The sequence below is a fragment of the Populus alba genome, chromosome 10, assembly GCF_005239225.2.
Source record: "Populus alba chromosome 10, ASM523922v2, whole genome shotgun sequence".
NCBI lineage: Eukaryota > Viridiplantae > Streptophyta > Magnoliopsida > Malpighiales > Salicaceae > Populus > Populus alba.
In genome coordinates this window covers 17,940,553-17,957,870 of record NC_133293.1, presented here as the reverse complement: position 1 = coordinate 17,957,870, position 17,318 = coordinate 17,940,553, and the positions used below count along the sequence as shown (strand labels likewise).

The 17,318-nt window shown below is 33.9% G+C and overlaps 2 protein-coding genes across 2 annotated transcripts; one reads left to right on the top strand and one right to left on the bottom strand.

Moving 5' to 3' along the window:
- Window positions 1-8,469: 8,469 nt before the first annotated feature.
- LOC118043334 (large ribosomal subunit protein uL10) lies at window positions 8,470-10,555 on the bottom strand. Its single transcript, XM_035051290.2, has 5 exons — window positions 10,097-10,555; window positions 9,934-10,002; window positions 9,371-9,469; window positions 8,871-9,263; window positions 8,470-8,765 (listed from the first exon to the last, which is right to left on the bottom strand). The coding sequence occupies exons 1-5, from the start codon at window positions 10,352-10,354 to the stop codon at window positions 8,622-8,624; spliced, it is 963 nt and encodes a 320-aa protein (XP_034907181.1). The 5' UTR covers window positions 10,355-10,555; the 3' UTR covers window positions 8,470-8,621.
- Window positions 10,556-11,586: 1,031 nt separating this feature from the next.
- LOC118043333 (syntaxin-31) lies at window positions 11,587-15,234 on the top strand. Its single transcript, XM_035051289.2, has 6 exons — window positions 11,587-11,964; window positions 12,046-12,296; window positions 12,378-12,523; window positions 12,748-12,786; window positions 14,484-14,681; window positions 14,836-15,234. The coding sequence occupies exons 1-6, from the start codon at window positions 11,715-11,717 to the stop codon at window positions 14,993-14,995; spliced, it is 1,044 nt and encodes a 347-aa protein (XP_034907180.1). The 5' UTR covers window positions 11,587-11,714; the 3' UTR covers window positions 14,996-15,234.
- Window positions 15,235-17,318: the final 2,084 nt, after the last annotated feature.

Sequence of the window (17,318 nt, the reverse complement as noted above, 5' to 3'; positions counted from 1 at the left end):
TAAAATGATGTATAAAAAAAAAAATAGCAAAAGAAATTAATTTTAATGGAACGCGGGCAGAAATGGCATTGGAGTGGGTGAGTGGTTGAGTGCTGTTTTATTCTAATATATAAGCGCATGCTTGGTAGTCTGTTTAGTAGCATTGTTTTTGTGTATTTTTAAAATATAATAGTTTCAAAAAAATATTAAATTAATTTTTTTTAGTCTTGGTATGATTTTGATATGCTAGCATTAAAAACATATACTTTAATATATTTATAAGTAAAAGGTACTTTTATAAAACAACCTGTATTATAACATCAAGTACTTATTAAAACTTAGAGAGCGTTTGTTTGCCTGAAAAGTGGTTTCTTGAAAATTATTTTTTAAATTTTCTTGTGTTTATTTATCATTAGTAAAATTAGCTAACGAAAATAAAAAATTTAGAAATATCATATTATTTATTGATTATATCAAATTTGGTCCTCAAACTTTTGATTAATATATATATATATATATTTTGATTTTTTTTAAAAATTTCATCCCTTAAAATTTGATTTTTTATATTAACTTTGGTCCTTATTTTTATGGTTGTTATTTGTTTTTCTCTTATTATTTTTTTAATTATTTTTTTTTATCTATCAAATTTAGTCCTTGATTTTTTTAATATTACTTATTTTATTTGAAATAATTATAAAATTATAATTATTATTATTTTAATATCATCATCTTTTAATTTTTTTATTTGTTAGATTTGATCTCCATTATTTTGATTATTATTTATTTTATTTGAGATAATTTATGAAATTAGATTTTTTTTTAATTTTATTTTGATTTAAATTTTTAAGTTATAAGATATGTTCCTCGTTATTTTGATAAACTTGAAAAAAAAATTAAAACATTAATAAGCTATTTTTTATTTTATTTTTCATAACATAACCAACTATTAAAAAATATTTTCCAACTAATTTTTTATAATATTACCAAATATAAAATAATAATTCACTTTTCAGAAAAAACACTTTATATAAAAGAAACCACCCTATCCATGTTTATAACTTGATTTAAAAAGTTGCTACTTCAACAAGTAAATCTAAAATATAACTGTTTTTTATTTTTTAAAAACAAATTACATCTCACCTTAGTTTTAACCGGGACAACTACTATTTTTTTAATTAATTAACTCTCAACCTGATTTGACAAAAAAAAATTAACTCAGGCTAGGTACGTAATAATAGATCATTGAGTTGAACTACTGGCCAAACCAGGTTTAATTACACTGGTCTAGTTAGATCGAGAGGATAAATGCTCAAGTCCAATTAATCTTAAGTGTTTTTTAAAAAAACATGTACAATATATCGGTTTTTGGTGGATCCAAGGAGAAAAAAATCAAAAATAAAAAATCAAACTAAAAGAAACCAATTTCGAGTTTAGCTTTTTACACCCAAACTTATTTTAAATTCAAACTAAATCAATATCTTGGATTCGGTTCGATTTAATTTTTTAGATTGACCAGAACAGTGCATCCTTGACTATATAGACACTTCAGGACCTCGTTGCTCGAGTAGAGAAAATAGCTTCACGTGTTCTTATATTTCAAGGATTGCACCCAATCTACCCCTTATATATTTGATTGCATCCGGCTAATTCTTAAAAAGTTACTGTATCTTCAATATATTTTCTCGTCAATTTCTCGCCATCAAAAATTAAAATTAATAAAAATACATCACATGGCTTCCTCACGATTATGTTCAGATTTTATATACTTAAAACATCTCTCACTGCGAGATTAATAAACTGAGATTTAATCTAATTTCGCGTGCAGGTTATTCCCTAGCAAGCTCTGGGGTAAAATTGGCTTTTTATTATTTTTCAGTCAAAGATTTTATAAACATATATGAACTTCATCATATACAAATTATGTGGTGTATTTTTATTAGTTTTGAAGGTAAAAACCAGTCAAAATGATATATTGAAGATGCAACAACTTTTTAAAGACAGTAAATGGGATTAGTTATATAGAGATAAATTAAACACGACTGTTAAAGTATTAAAATACATGCCGGCATTTTTTCTTGTCTGAGTTGTATGTGAGATTCACTTGCTACATCTGAAAATAGTTGAGTATTTTTCATCTCTTTTTTTTTAAAAAAATTTTAACCATTATTTTTCCAATCTCATTCTTTATCATTCAATTAATTTTAAATTTATCTTTCTAATTTTTTTTTTATAAAATTATTATAATCTCAAACAAACATTTTAATATTTGATTTATGTTTATTTTTACAAATATCTAATTTTATTATTTTATAATTAAATAATAAATAATTAAAAATATATATTTAAATTTATAAATTTTATAACTTGAATCGCGGATATAATAGATTAAGTTGTGAAACTTGAGTGATTCGTGCTATCTTTTTAATATTTAATAAAAATATATTAATTTTTTAAAAATATATTAATTTTTTAAAAATTAAATTATTTTTTGTATTTTTAAATTAAGTTAATTGAATCGACAGCTTGATTTTAAACTTGAAGAATTAAATAAAAGGTTTTAAAGTTAACATAATTTCCCTGTTGCTCTAATGTTTTTCAACTTTTTTTTTAGCCACCCCTATAATCTAGTATGCTACAAGTGTCTCAGTAACGACAAATCTAGCAAGTAGAAGTGACTCTTTTTTCTTCTTTTTTTTTTTTTTTTTTAAATAACATTACTCCAGCATTAAAGATTGGACTTGACACAAGTAGCTAGAGCAATCAAGGTGGTTGAACGAGACCAGCAACTCCAAGTAGCTAACAGGACGCGGAAGAGTAACTAAACCAGACACGTAGCTAAATCCTTTTTGTCTGCGTTTAAACTGGGCCTTCGTCAACTCTTTTTTTATTATATATATATATATATATATATATCATCATTTTAAAGATATTTTACAGCAAACCTTCTTAAGGTATAAAAAATAGAAAAACCATTGATCATATTATTTTTGGTTCAAATCATGAGCAGTAATTTAACCAGTGTTTGACAAGTCTCCTAAGCACTAATTTGATTAGGCACCTTTGTTTAATTGGATTTTGATTTCTCTTTTAAACATTCTTAATTGGATCCAGTCACCGCGTTCTTAAAAAAAAAGGGAAATTTAGTGCCTTATTACACGTGTCAAACACGATTGCCGGTGCAAATCAGACTCGGCATGGTGGCTTCCAACTCGGCACCGCTTTTGAATGCCAACTAACCACGGGGCAAGCACTTGAATGTGAACCCAAAGCCCAACACGTGGCACGGTAATCACGTGCACCCCCCACCGTTTTCTAATCCCTACCTGTCGGATATATGTGGACAAATCGGGTCACATTAGCGGCGAAGGCAGGGCAGTTGGCTTCCCGACACGTGGCCTTTACAGATGGAACCGTGAAGGATATCACTGTCTTCCACGTCTAGCTAGAGATGAGGTAGAATGATGTTTATGGGCTGCGGAATATGCAATTATGTAAAGCAAAGGAAAATAAAATAAAATATTTAACATATATATATATATTATATTTTTTCCTAAAAAGGTTGTTGAGCTTTGTTTATTTTATTATTTTCTGATCATGGGTATGTTTTTTTTCTTTGACATCGAAGGCAGTCAACGGTGAGCTAACACCCAGGTTTCCTAGCAAGAAAGCATGATTCGGGGCTATGGTTGATCTATCAAGTTGTTCCTTTTCTTTTTCCTTTTTCTTTTAACTTCTTGCTGTTCATTTTTTTATCTTCTCTTATCCAGCGCCAGATAAGAATAAAGGAAAGGTTGAGGAATCTTACAATTTCGAAAGTGCCGCTTAGAAAACGTTGCAGACGTGGCACGAGTAGAGTAGTGACCCATTTCGCCCGCTGAATGGAGATTATTTCGAGCATCCGGCTAGTGGAATAATTTCACACTAGTTCAAAGAAGCCGTACACTCAAATCCCAATTGAATCAAGATAAGTAACGTTATTGGCATCCATATATATATATATATATATATATATATATATCCCTTGAATAGAGAAATAAAGTGCGTGTGGGCTCAAGTAATCAATCAGAACTCCAACCCAGGTACATACAGCTCATGATCATGTCAACTTTTTCAACAGTTATTCCGTGAGCACCCTGTTCTTGTTCGATAATTTGATCTGTATGAAGCACGAAGAAGCGGGAGATCTCAATTTTGTCGAAATAAATACTAAATAAAAGATAATTTATTGGCTTGTCAAATATAAACCACCCGTCCACGAAATGATCTCTCCAAAAACCAATTGAAGAATGGCAAATATTCTTTCCCTTGCTTCTCAAGTTCTTCTTGTGTATATTATTTTCTTGTCCGACCATACCTTGAAATTATACTCGGTATTTTCGTTGACCGTTTCTTGTCTTGTGACTCCTCGAACCATCCTCATCCAAATCCATATCTCTCATATTATCTCACAACCAAATTGAAATACAAAATATATAAAATAAGAAAGGAAAGGTGGTATCGTCTGTTTTCGTAAATTAATCACTTTAATAATCACGCAGCAAAAGTGTCCTGGACAAACAAATAAAGAAGCTAAAGCCTGCCTTTGTTACATGATCCTGCTGTGGATATACATTACAATCAACTGTTGCGGCCATTACTTACTTCAAAGATTAAGGTTACACGGGAAACAAGATCTCGGGACAGGATATTCATGTCGAGACTCGAGACCGCACTCGGGCGTAACCCCCTCCCTCCCTTCATTACAAGATGTGTATCGCCTCTGATTCGTTTCTTATTTTAATGAAATGTTCTCATTTTTCTCGCTCCCAAGTCCCAATACCTGAACGTTTATTGTCCGGAGGATATAAAAGCACGGCCCTACATGAAAATGGCTGTATAGCTGACGATCCTCAAATTTTTTGATGGAATTCAAGCATAGATCGAACAGGCGATGTGTCCCAACTGTCAGACACTAGCCACTTGTTTTGACGAACACAGTGTGCTGCGAAGACAAATAACCGAGTTACTTATACCTTGCCAAATAAACAGGTAGTATAGATTCTCTGAAAAAGAAAAAATCTGCAAGCTGCATCAATCTAAATCGTAAAAGTGAGAGGAAACAGAGTCTGCACCAGGTCCTTTAGTCATTGGTTAAATAAATACTTCAATTATTCACAGCAGCCCAACTGGCCTGGACACTGATCTGATCTCTAAGTTAGGGAAGTAGCAGTCCAAACCCTCTTCAAATGTGGAAGTTGTGTCATTGAAGATTTGAAAGAGATGGAAAAAATCCCCTAATAGTCAGAGAACCCATTAGAAAATGGACATCAAGAATTGGAGATACCCGACAAACCAAAAAAGATCCCGTCTTTGGCACCATATCTATCCATGTGAACAATGAAAATCCATGAAAATCAATTTGGTTAGGCTTGCGATTTGATCTTAGCCATGCTCCTGCTCGTGGGATTGTGACCATTAGACTAGCCAGAGTCCAGCTTCGACATGGCAAGAAATGGATTGATTGACAGATACTAACACTTATTTTTCAACCATAAGATGAATAATGAGCTCCATGAGCACGCCAACATCTCAACAACTGAACCACGCACTACACGTTCTGATGGGAACCATCAAGAACTAACTTATCTCTTACAGGAGCAAGATCATATCATGCACACATTTGCAATGATGTAGAAATCCTTTGCAGGTAAATTAAGGAGTCTAGCTAGGGCCTTAGTGATCATCGCTATCTCTGAAGCGTTATCGCTTTTCTCGACGAGAGCAGGACTAGCTAGCACACATATAATGGAATGAATCAATGGATAAAATCTGTCTCCGATGACACTTTCTTTTATTGTCCTTTCATTTTCTTTTCACAGTTGAATATCCAAAAGACAACTTGGCTCTTAAAGTGCAGATCCAACTAGAGGATTGTTACCCTTCTTAATTAATAAATCCAAACGCGATTTCCTTGGCCGAGGACATGATTCTAAGAAACTGCCTGTTGAAAGAAAATTCACTTAAAAGAAAGAGCAAACGTGATTGATAAGATAAAGGACAAATAGTGCAAGGACAGTTTTTTGAAAGTGAAATGACTCAGGGTGTTTTACATTGAGTTTTCATTTAAAAAATTTTAATTTTTTGTACTTTTAATTTTTTTAAAAATATTTTTAAAGTCATTTTAAATCAAGTTAAATAGCTGGAATTTAAGCTCAATATCGAGACTATTCCCATTCGATCCGATCTTGTTTTGGCACATTTTTTTACTTATATTTTTTAGTTTCCAGAAGCCACACTCAAACTTTTTATGCATGTAATTTCTTTTCATCCGGAACCAATTTTTTCTATGCATTTAAATCATTTTCTAAACCAATAATGGTATTCATCATCAATACCTCTGCTAACATGACACAATGATTAACAATATATCATGGTTAATTAATGGTAAGATATCAATTTATCCATCAATAAAATATCTTTTTTTTCATGAAGAAAAGTCAAGATCTAGGTGTATAAATACACCCAATTATCATCGGGCAAAATTCAAACCCTATCCTTCGACCACATAAAAATAATCATAGAAAATCAAACCATTAGCTAGTTAGGTATACAAAAATGTTAAACATGCTCTAATAATTACTATTTTGAGTTTTATAAATCTCAAAATTATTAAAAGTTTACATGATCGTTAACTTTAGGATCTACAAAATTAATCAACGTGTGTGCACAAACTAATTCAAATATTTATATTTATAACAATAATAAAAAACAAATGTTATACCATGCCACAAAGCTACATAAAACCTAAAGCATTCAAAGCTAGAGACATTATAATTTATAGCCAACACATGCACAGGCTACATCCAATACACACTCGATGTAACTTTTTTTTTTCTTTTAATATATTATTATATTCTTTTATATTTATTAACTTAAATATAAAAGTGTTCTTAGTTTTCATGAAAAATTAATTTTTTAAAAACAACCCAAGTCAAACAAAATCTAAATCGAAGCCAGCACACCCATATTTTATCTAAAGTTTTTTAACATCAATGAAAAACAAATACATGTACGAAATATTTCTCTTTACAAAACAAATTCAAAGTAATTTACAAGAGCTTAGGTTTTTTTTCTTTTTCAAGTGCGATGTTTCCAAGAAGTCTCCTCTGCCCAGATCAACATGAATCACGCAATCAGCTCCAATTGCAACAAGTTAAAAATTATATCGTTTTTGTTCCAAAAATATTGGAACATTGTAATGAAAAAAATAATAAACTAGTCTTAGTTCTGCAAAACAAATTAAATAAAATCTTTAGTTTTAACAATTAATTAACTAGTCCTTATATTTTCAAATCCATTCATAACTTCGACTCATTTATGTTCTTTTCCAATATATATATTTTTTATTTAAAGAGAAAAAAATATAAAAAATCGATAATATGAAAAATTTGATGAGAGAAGAAGACAATTTTTAGAAGAAAGTAATATTGAATTAAGTATGATGAACAATGATCAGAAAACTAATTAATTAATTTTTTAATCTAGATGATTTATTTAATTCAATTCACACAACTTGAAAGAATAATTTATAATTTACTTTGCCATTTACAGTTGAAAGAGCAGCACAGAGATAAAAAAGAATTATATAAACAAACACCCCAAAAATCAAACGAGGCTTTGTACTCCAGACTTGCATACAGGCTGCCAGATGTTGGATTTGGATCACGGGCGGGCCATCTGAGCATATCCATTGAGAGGTGCTATTAAATTTATTTATTTTTAAATAATGTAAACATAGCTTTTACATATATATCGCTTTAATGGAAAAATATTATTTAGAAAAACCAATTGTACTTGATATATAATTATTTTAACAACCAGATATGACCAATAAGTTTAAAAATAAAAAAAATATTTTCAATCAATTTAATATTAAATAATAAAATTATAAAAAAATAATCAAATTAAATTTTGACTCGAATGAATTCTTACGAAGAAAAAACAAACAAAAAAAAATATAAATTTTTAAAAAAATCAAAGGAGAAAAAATTAGTAAAAAATGAATATTGTTTTAGCATTTTTTCTTATATATATATATGAGATGCTATCATGACGAGAAACTCAAAATGTCATGGCCAATGTCTGAGATTGTTTAGGATCAGTTTAGTCTTCTTTTCTTTCAATTATGGTAGAGTGGGATGATGACTATTCTGAAGAGGAGCCCTTGGCAAAAGGTATTAGCAAAAACTTGAATTATTAATTATTAACATAGCATTTTCTATATTTACAAAATACTATTAATTAAAATAAAGGAAAATTCAAAGACAACAATTAAATGAAAGCCAGACTTACACCAACTCCGGTGAAGAATACACAAACACTTGCAGCAGGGTTAACGTGTTTTCCTAATGAACTTTTATTTTAATATCGGACTTTATTACAAGGGCAGTGCAGGGGGATGGGATGAAATTTGGTATTGCCACGATCATTATAAAACGCACAAGAGAAACATCATTCAAAATAGTAAAATACTAATCACGGAAAAACCAACATTAAACTCATGACTTGCCTAGAAATGGATAACAAAAACAGCGATATAAGAAGCTAAAAGATGTTCACCAATACATGGTAAATTCCTAGACAGATAAAAACCAACATAAAACTTAGTCGAAGAGACTAAAACCCATGTCATCATCAGACTCTTCTGCCGGCTCTTCCTTCTTCTCCTCTTCCTTTGCGGCAGCAGGGGCACCACCAGAAGAAGCAGCAGCAACAGGGGCAGCAGCAACAGCAAATTTGCTAGGATCCTGCATCAAACCGAAACATTATCACATTTTACAGTAACAGAAAGCATAAACACAATTTAAATCTTAAGGTAAACAGTCCAGCCAATGAATCAACAAATTAAAAACCTCCAGGAACTCTTTCACTTTCTCTGCCTGTGGATAAGAATACTCTGTTGCAACTGCAACTGCCAGAACATTCTTGTAGGCATTGATGAACATGTGTGGTGCGGCAGCAAGGGTTGGGTAAGAGGTGGCCAAAGACAACGAGGCGATCATTGAAACACCTGCAGCAAACTTCCCAACAAGGTCATCCTCTGTCAGGTCCAGCACCTCAGGGCTGAAGACAGAGCCATTGTCATAAGCAGACAAGACAACCAGACCATAAGAAAATGGCCTAATGCCAAGCTTTGCCAACAGAGCCGCCTCAGAAGAGCCAACCTTGTCACCCTTCTTGATCAACTCAACTGGGGTGATAATTTCAACTGTACCCTTGTTAATCTTGGTTGGGATATTAAGCACCTGAAAAAATAAACTGTTAAAATATAGAACAAATACGCACCAAAGTCCATTCCAATTGAAAAAAAAAACGACAAAAACATAATCATAATGAGATTTAGATTACAGACCTGGAAGAAAGAGGTCTGGGATGGGTCAAGCCCCGTGTTGCCAGGAGGGACAACAACATCAATTGGTGCAACCAGACCAACACGAGCAGGCGCTCCAACCTGTTTGAACAAATTAGAAGGGTGGGGTACATTAGAAATGGTCACAAGTCACAACCAACCTAAATGTAAATAAGATCAATTACCAGACAACAATTTGTTTGTTCTCTCGACTCAAAAAACTATAATTCATAAAGACATTTTGTTTTTCGTATGCACTTAGCCGCAGATGTATAATTTGAGCGAAAACCATTATTGCATAGCACTTGGGACAATCCAGTAATTGTAAAGTTGTTCTTTAACATCAAGTTGCTAAGACTTAATTAAATCGCAACAAACCCTGGCCAAAACTGGGAGTTTTAGTAACTAAAAATTATTAACAACAGGAAATGATATAGCTAGACAGTTTCTGTGATGGTGCGGAAGGTAGGATAAAAAAGAGACTAAAAACCAAACATAATAAGAGACTAACAACGTAAATTAACAATCATACGAAACAATGAAGAGTTAGAATTAGCTTGGTGCACCTTGTACTTAGCAACTTCCTCGCTCACTTCCTTGAGATCACCTTTAGTGAAAATCAATCCAACGTTGCCCTGTTCAATAAAAATAGTGAAATTAATCAAAACAAAAACCACAGACTCAAGCACAGATAAAAGAGAGTGAAAACATGTATCTTTATATACCCACCTGGAGGAGAGGGATTAGGTTGAGGAAAGCTTTGTTTCCAGTTTTTTCGGAATGGATCCTAACAGACCTCTTCATCATGGTATTCTTTCCCATTAGTACCACAGAGTCACCTCTAAGACCCCTCCTGATATTCTGCAGCTGGTTAGACCCCACATTATCAGCTGCTGCAATCAAGATCTGGCTGTACTCGTCCAGCAATTGGCACAGCTTAGCATCGTAAGCAATTTTCTTCTCAGCCTTTGATAGTTTGTTCACCATTTTTTTGCTAGTTTGGTTTCTAAAACTAAGAGGAAGGTAGAGACCGAAGCAAAAATGAGGGCCAAGACACGAAGCTAGACTTCTGTCAAGGCGGACAGCAACACCGCGGCTGTCTCTTTAACCTCTGAGGTATTTGGTGGAGAAAGTTGAAGGAAAAAAGGAATATAACCCTAATACAGATGCTAGGCTTGTGAGAGATGAAATGTGTTGTTATGAAGGGTTTTATAGGAGACCTAGATCGGACGGTTGGTGTTTGTTTCTTGGATTGTTATCTGATGGCTGTGACTTTTCCTTACTATTTGGGCTTGTTTGCTGACTTGGGCTGCGGGGTCTAGTTAATGGACCAGCCTTATAATGGGAACTAGATCGGACAGTTAGTATTTGTTTCTTACAGTGGAATCTAATGGCTGGTTTTACTTGGTACTTGTTGGGCCTATGTACTTTGTAGTGCAGTTGATTTGCTGTTTTTTGTTCTTTTTATTCCTTCACATCAAAACTAAAGATGTGCAGAGATATTTTGGAAAATTGATAGAGTTCCAATTTATCTTTTGTATTAAAAAAAAATTGAAACTTAAATTTGTTTGGCCAGGGAGTGTCTAGAAACATTGATGATAAATATATTCAATTATTATTGAAAATTTTAATTTTAATAGTTATTAATATAAGTTTACACTTTAAACTTTAAAGAGATCTTGAAATTTATTTTTATTTTTAAAATTTTAAATAAATAAATTTTTGTTGTATAACATGTTTATAAAAACAAGTGTGTGTATATAAAAGAAAAATTATGATAAGATACTTCCATATGCATCTGTTTAGCGTGATACAAGAAAGATGATTTTTTTAATTTAATATTAATTAATTTTTGTAATTTATTATTTATGTATTTTTAATTTATTTTGTTAAACATATATATCATATTTATATTTTAAATTAAAAAAATATAATTTCTAAAATTAAATCCATAATATTAACATATTTTACTCTTAATTAAAAAAATTATCAATAATATAGCACGAATTCATCAACTAGGCGACGGAGTAAAAATAAAGATATGTTTAAAATTATGATAATGATTATAGTTTAAAATATTTGTCATTTAAAAATATTAATTTTAAATAAAAAATATTTAAATTTTTTTAGTACTCGGATTAACTGCCTTCCTGTAAGAAGATAAAATACTATTTACTATTGTTTTACTATACTTGATATTTGATTCCATTCCAAGGCCCAGGTCCTGTATCCTGTATTCCTAAGTCCTACTTCCAGGTCCAAACCCAGTAGCTTATAGTAAGAAACCTCCCCGACAACTGATTTCCACCCGTAACCGCCGCTCTAACAACCTCGGAGACCAAGCAAAATGACCTCCTCCACCACAACCACCACTAAATACCGAGATCGGACGGCGGAGTTTCATTCAATAACTCAAACCCTGAAAAAAATCGGGGGAATCGCACCTGTTCATCAAAACAAATCTTATCAAGCAAATAATTCCTCTCCTTCAAAACCACTGCTCTCTTATACTACCAGATCCGAATTCAACAAAAAAGCTTCCTTAATTGGGTCAGGCGTCCAAGAAACCTCACAAAAGATCTCCAGGCTCGCCCAATGTAACCAAGTCCCGCCCTGAGTTGACCTCCTTGATACATAATGTAACAATTTTATACTGATCCTTGAATTTTGTTTGGCAGTGGCAAAAAGGTCCTCAATGTTTAATGATCCAACCGTGGAGATACAAGAACTAACAGTTCTGATAAAGAATGATATAACGGCGCTAAATGCAGCCTTAACGGATCTGCAAACGATTCAAAATATGGAAATAGCTGATGGGAATTACTCAGAAGATAGATTTGTTCATTCAACAACTGTTTGTGATGATTTGAAGAGTAAACTTATGGGTGCTACAAAACGGCTTCAAGATGTCTTAACTACTAGAACTGAGGTTTGTGCTTTGCTAATGTTGTTTATTTATTAGTGCTTGTTTGTTAGAATTTATCTGATCTGTTTCTTTTCAATAATGCAGAATATTAAGGCTCATGAGAATAGAAAACAGATATTTTCTACCACTGTTTCGAGAGAGAATCCGTTTCTGCGTCAAGCGAAGCCGATGACTGAGCCACCTCCTTGGTCAAATCCATCTAATGCATTTGCCAATTCACAGCCGTCTGGGTAAGTAATTTGTTTTTGTTTTGTTTGCCATATTATTGGGGTCTTTTTCTAGTTGCTGTAAGAATTTTGGCTGAAATCCATATATTGGTTTTATAATGTTTTGCTTAATATTTGGATTGTAATTCTTGTCGATATTAAATTAATTGCATTTTAGAAGTTCCACTGTATCGTACAACTTAGTAGCTGCTGGTATTTGATTCACCTTTATTTCTCTTTCTGACCAGATTGCCACCAAATGGTGTTCAAGTTGGGAACCAATTAAGGTATGTCTTCTTACATTTGTACATGCCATGATTGATCATTTCTGTTTACATGTTCTCTTTTAAGTAATGTTTTGTGTTCGTTGACTAATTTTGATGTGGTATCTAATTAACTTCACGGCTCCTAATCATTTCATTTCCAAAACTTTTCCTTAACACATGTATCACGCAGTCATGCCTTTCAACCCGTATCAATTTAAAAGCATGCTTGTTTGTAAATTGCTGGCAATAGCATCAATTTCACCACGGGCTTTATAGAGGCTTTGGATATGTCCATACTCCATGCTGTATCTGCAGCGTTCGCTTGAGCCCCTCAAGTATCTCCAAATCGAACCTGTTTCTGTTGTTTTTCTTCTTTTTTGTATCGTTGGTATATAAACTGTACTAGAAGAGGCTAAATAGATACTGCCTGCTAAAAAAGGATGGAGTCATCTCCTTACTCTTCTCCAAGAATATTTTGACTTGAAAATTGAAATTTCAATCTGAAACAGTTATTGTACCGCTAGAGAAGCTGCTGGCTGCCATCACATAGTGATAAAACTTGCTCCAAATTAGAAACAATGTCAGGTGATTGTTGGCCTATCTTTCCCTTCCAAATTCACACAATCACTGCAGTGTATGCTACCAATTCCACTGTTTTTGCTCCATTAAGCGCCATTGGACCAATAATGGCACCCAAAATCTCAGCTAATCATAATTTTAGCCACTGCAAAATTAGATACTAGTCGGTGTGCCTCCATTATCATCATCCTTGAACATAACTCTCTTTATTTTCAAAGGTTTTAAGCTCTAAACTCTAACAATTCCACACCAAGGCCATTGACATCACTTCAGTTGATACATTCAGGCCATAGTACTCAGGATAAAGGTACCCAATTGTTCCTGCTTCCTTCGTTGACCTGTAATCATTAATCCTGCCTGATTTGACGACCCATGAACGACAATCTAAGATCCAAAACTCTTGTTGTCCTGTTCATGTTGAGCAATATGTTTGAAGACTTGATGTCTCAGTGAATTATCAGATGGACTGCATGATTGTTAACATACTCAATTCCCCTAGCAGTATCAATGCAATCTTGATCCTCATTTTCCACCGAATTTATCCCTCTGCTCTTTTCAATGTTGTTCTTTCTTGTAAACGATCATAAAGAGCTCCACTCTTCAGGTACTTAGAAAGTAAAAGTCTGTCATCTCCATCTTCACAATACCCAACAAGCCTTAAATGTTTGTGGTGAAGCCTTGACAGTAATGCCAATTCTGAATGAGAGGCACTCTCTTTCTCTTCAAACTTCATCTTGTGGTCTGTTACCATTCTCATAACTGCCACTTCGCAGCCATCTTTTAATTTTCCTCTACAAACAAAAGTTGGCTAGAAACAAGGGCTAGCCTCCTCCGCACAACACAAAAACCTTGTCTGATTATCCTTCAAGGTCCTCTCATTAAGAGGATTACACTTGGATACAGTGCCTGATGATGCCTGGTGCATTTATTTGGGCGTTACCAAGTATTAAACCAAGTGAATTTGCTCTGTTGGTTACCGGATTTCAGTAAAATCGACTTGATTTTTATGTACTTGCCTCAGCAGCCAATTTCCCATTTCATCATGCATTGGATATGGCTTTTTGAAAGTGGTTTAGTTTCCAAAGCTTTGAACTAGAAATGGGTTCTAATGCTCTTCAACAACTTGCTTTGGACCTCAGACGAAGGCCAGCTGTGGACAACACTCCTTCCCAGCACATGGAAATGTCCATGTTGCAGCAGGTAAATCCAAGACAGGAGAACTATACTGAAAGCCGGGCAGTTGCCCTTCACAATGTGGAATCAACAATTTCAGAACTTGGTGGGATCTTTACACATTTGGCTACCATGGTTGTAGAGCAAGGGGAGTTGGCTATCAGGTCTGGCTTTTTTCTCGGATATTTACTGTCTGCATGTTTTATTTAACATAACAGAGAGTTCATCATCCATCTGTTCTTTGATCTCTTTAAGAAACTTAGACTGTACAATATCTTTTTGTTTTCATAACAAGATCAGCTTGATTGATTTAATCAGGATTGATGATAACATGGACGAGTCATTGAATAACGTTGAGAATGCTCGTGGCTCTTTATTGAGGCATTTGAACCAAATATCATCAAATAGGTGGCTTATGATGAAGATCTTTGCTGTTATAATATTTTTTCTCATTGTATTCATCTTGTTTGTGGCTTGAATGTATATTTGGGACCATTTGACCCACTGATAGATACGCAGCTAAATGGCATGCTCGGGATCCTTCCTATTTTACTAGTTAAGATATGTAGGTTGCCTTGTTGTGAGGATAATATCCCCTGTTTTGTAATTTCTTGAGATTGCATTTGTAGTGTAAACGAACCTGGCTTCAAGCTATATTCCCCGAAGCCATATTTACTGAAGCCATGTATAGATTAGGCAATTGTTAAACTTCCGTTATTTGACTCTCTGATTGTTGTTGCATCACGAAATGGCAGTACATTGATTAAAGAGATGCTTTTCTTCTCTCTGCACTTACAGATAGCGGCGGCCCATATACTTCTGGTTGGATTTAGAGTGCAAACAAAATTCATTGTCATTAGATGTTTAATTACAGTTTGACGCCGTGAGATTAATAGAAAAAGAGACCGAAAACTTTTCCCACAAACCTTGAAGAAACGTGTAGAGTCAATTTGATGATGATGATTTTTTTTTACAGGGGCACATTTGATAGATTGAGGATTTTTCATTATTCCAATTCATAGGAATTTTTTATGCCAAAACCCTTTCAAGAGTGTGGCTATCAAATGGAATTAAAACTCTTTGAAGTAGGATGCTTTTTAGAGTGTGCAATTAGTCAGTTTGTAAAGAAAACTTAATTTTCAGTTTCAAGTGAATGATGGCGCACCCATCTAGTTGGTGGGGAACTCAATCCTTGCTTCAGCTATCTAATAATGCAAGTAATATTTGATTTCGGTGCAAGTTCTCCATACATGTCTACTCTTTTTTATACATTGATTTAGAAGCAACCAAACGATTGTTGTGCTATTAATTCATCGATGAGTAAGCTGAGAATAGTGTCAGGGATATGCTGGGAGAAGTAATCAGCCACTAGATTAAATTTGCTGCAGAATCTCCCTTTTCACTTCCTTAATTCGTAGTGGATGACTCAATGTCGCTGCTGTTCCCCACAAACTGAGCCTGAAAGTCATAATAAAGTATAGAAAGTGGAAATCCAGAGAACTAAAGGATTGTCACGTTGGCAAGATTGCATTAGCTAACTTCATCTTCAGCTTCGTGTTTTTTTTTTTTTTTGGGGTCTATTGGCAAATGATCTGACTAGGGGTGACTAAGAGGTGGCGGCTGATTTCACATGCAAAGAGAGGAGGAAAAGAGTTTCTTCCATTGCAATCTCATCTTGAATTATTATTTATAGCAAGATAAGGCCACCCACGTTGTCTTGTCACGAATCTTCGCTCCTGTAATTTCTGAATTGGTTCAAACTTCAAAGTGGTTTTTAGGCTTTGGTCTTGTCTTGTAAAGCATTCAAGCATTCCTCTTGTCACGAATCTCCGCTCCTGTTATCTCTCAGCCATTATTGGTATTGAAAGATTAGGAGATAAGGCTATTGTTCTCTGCTTCATTTATTTATAGAAGTGTAAGGGAGAATATATATATATATATATATATATATATATGTTCTGCAATTTAATTAATGGTTACTTTGGTCAGTGTAGGCGCTAAAGATGACCACCCGTCCTCTATGTGGTGAGACAGAATACTAAATGCTCAAGCATACAAGGAGAGAAACTATCTGTATACGCTGCAAAAACAAACTCTGTTGAAAACATAGAAATCACTAATGGCAGACACAAGGCTAATAATTTCAACTCTTCATTTTGCGTGATGGATGTGTATTGATCATAGATGAAGCCGTCGAAAAGACTGGATGGTGTGTGATAATTCGAAGCGGGAGGCCGAAAAGAGCATGCTAGGCCTCATCATCAAGCATCGATGTGTCAGTTACTTACCTTACATGATATCCATCCTTCATGAATATTCCTAAAGGCACATGAGAGACCAAGCGCAAACGACAAGGCAACTGCAACTCATCCACCCGGCGTACACGTGTTCCCCCGGGCCCATCATCTCCCTCAAGGTTTCTCGACATGGATCGGTCTTTAAGTTGCGCAAACAACGCACCCGGGATAGGCTGGATGATCAGGTCCTGTTCGGTGGGAGAGCCAGAAAAAACACACAAGTGCTGCAGGTGTCCCGAGCAAGACGGGCGTGTTTGGCTAAAACTTGGAGAACCCAACAGACCCATTGAAGTTAGATATTTGTTCTTGCCTAAATTAAAGACAATGATCATGACGCTATAATGTTGCCTTAATAGTGTCGTGTCCGCATTAAGGACACACATTCCACTGTTAGTTCTCGGTATAGCTTGGAAGCATGAAAATAAACAATTCTACCTCTCTTTGCTATGCAAAAAGACAAGACTTGCAATCATGTGTGACTTGTTTCCTTCAATTTGATGTTGG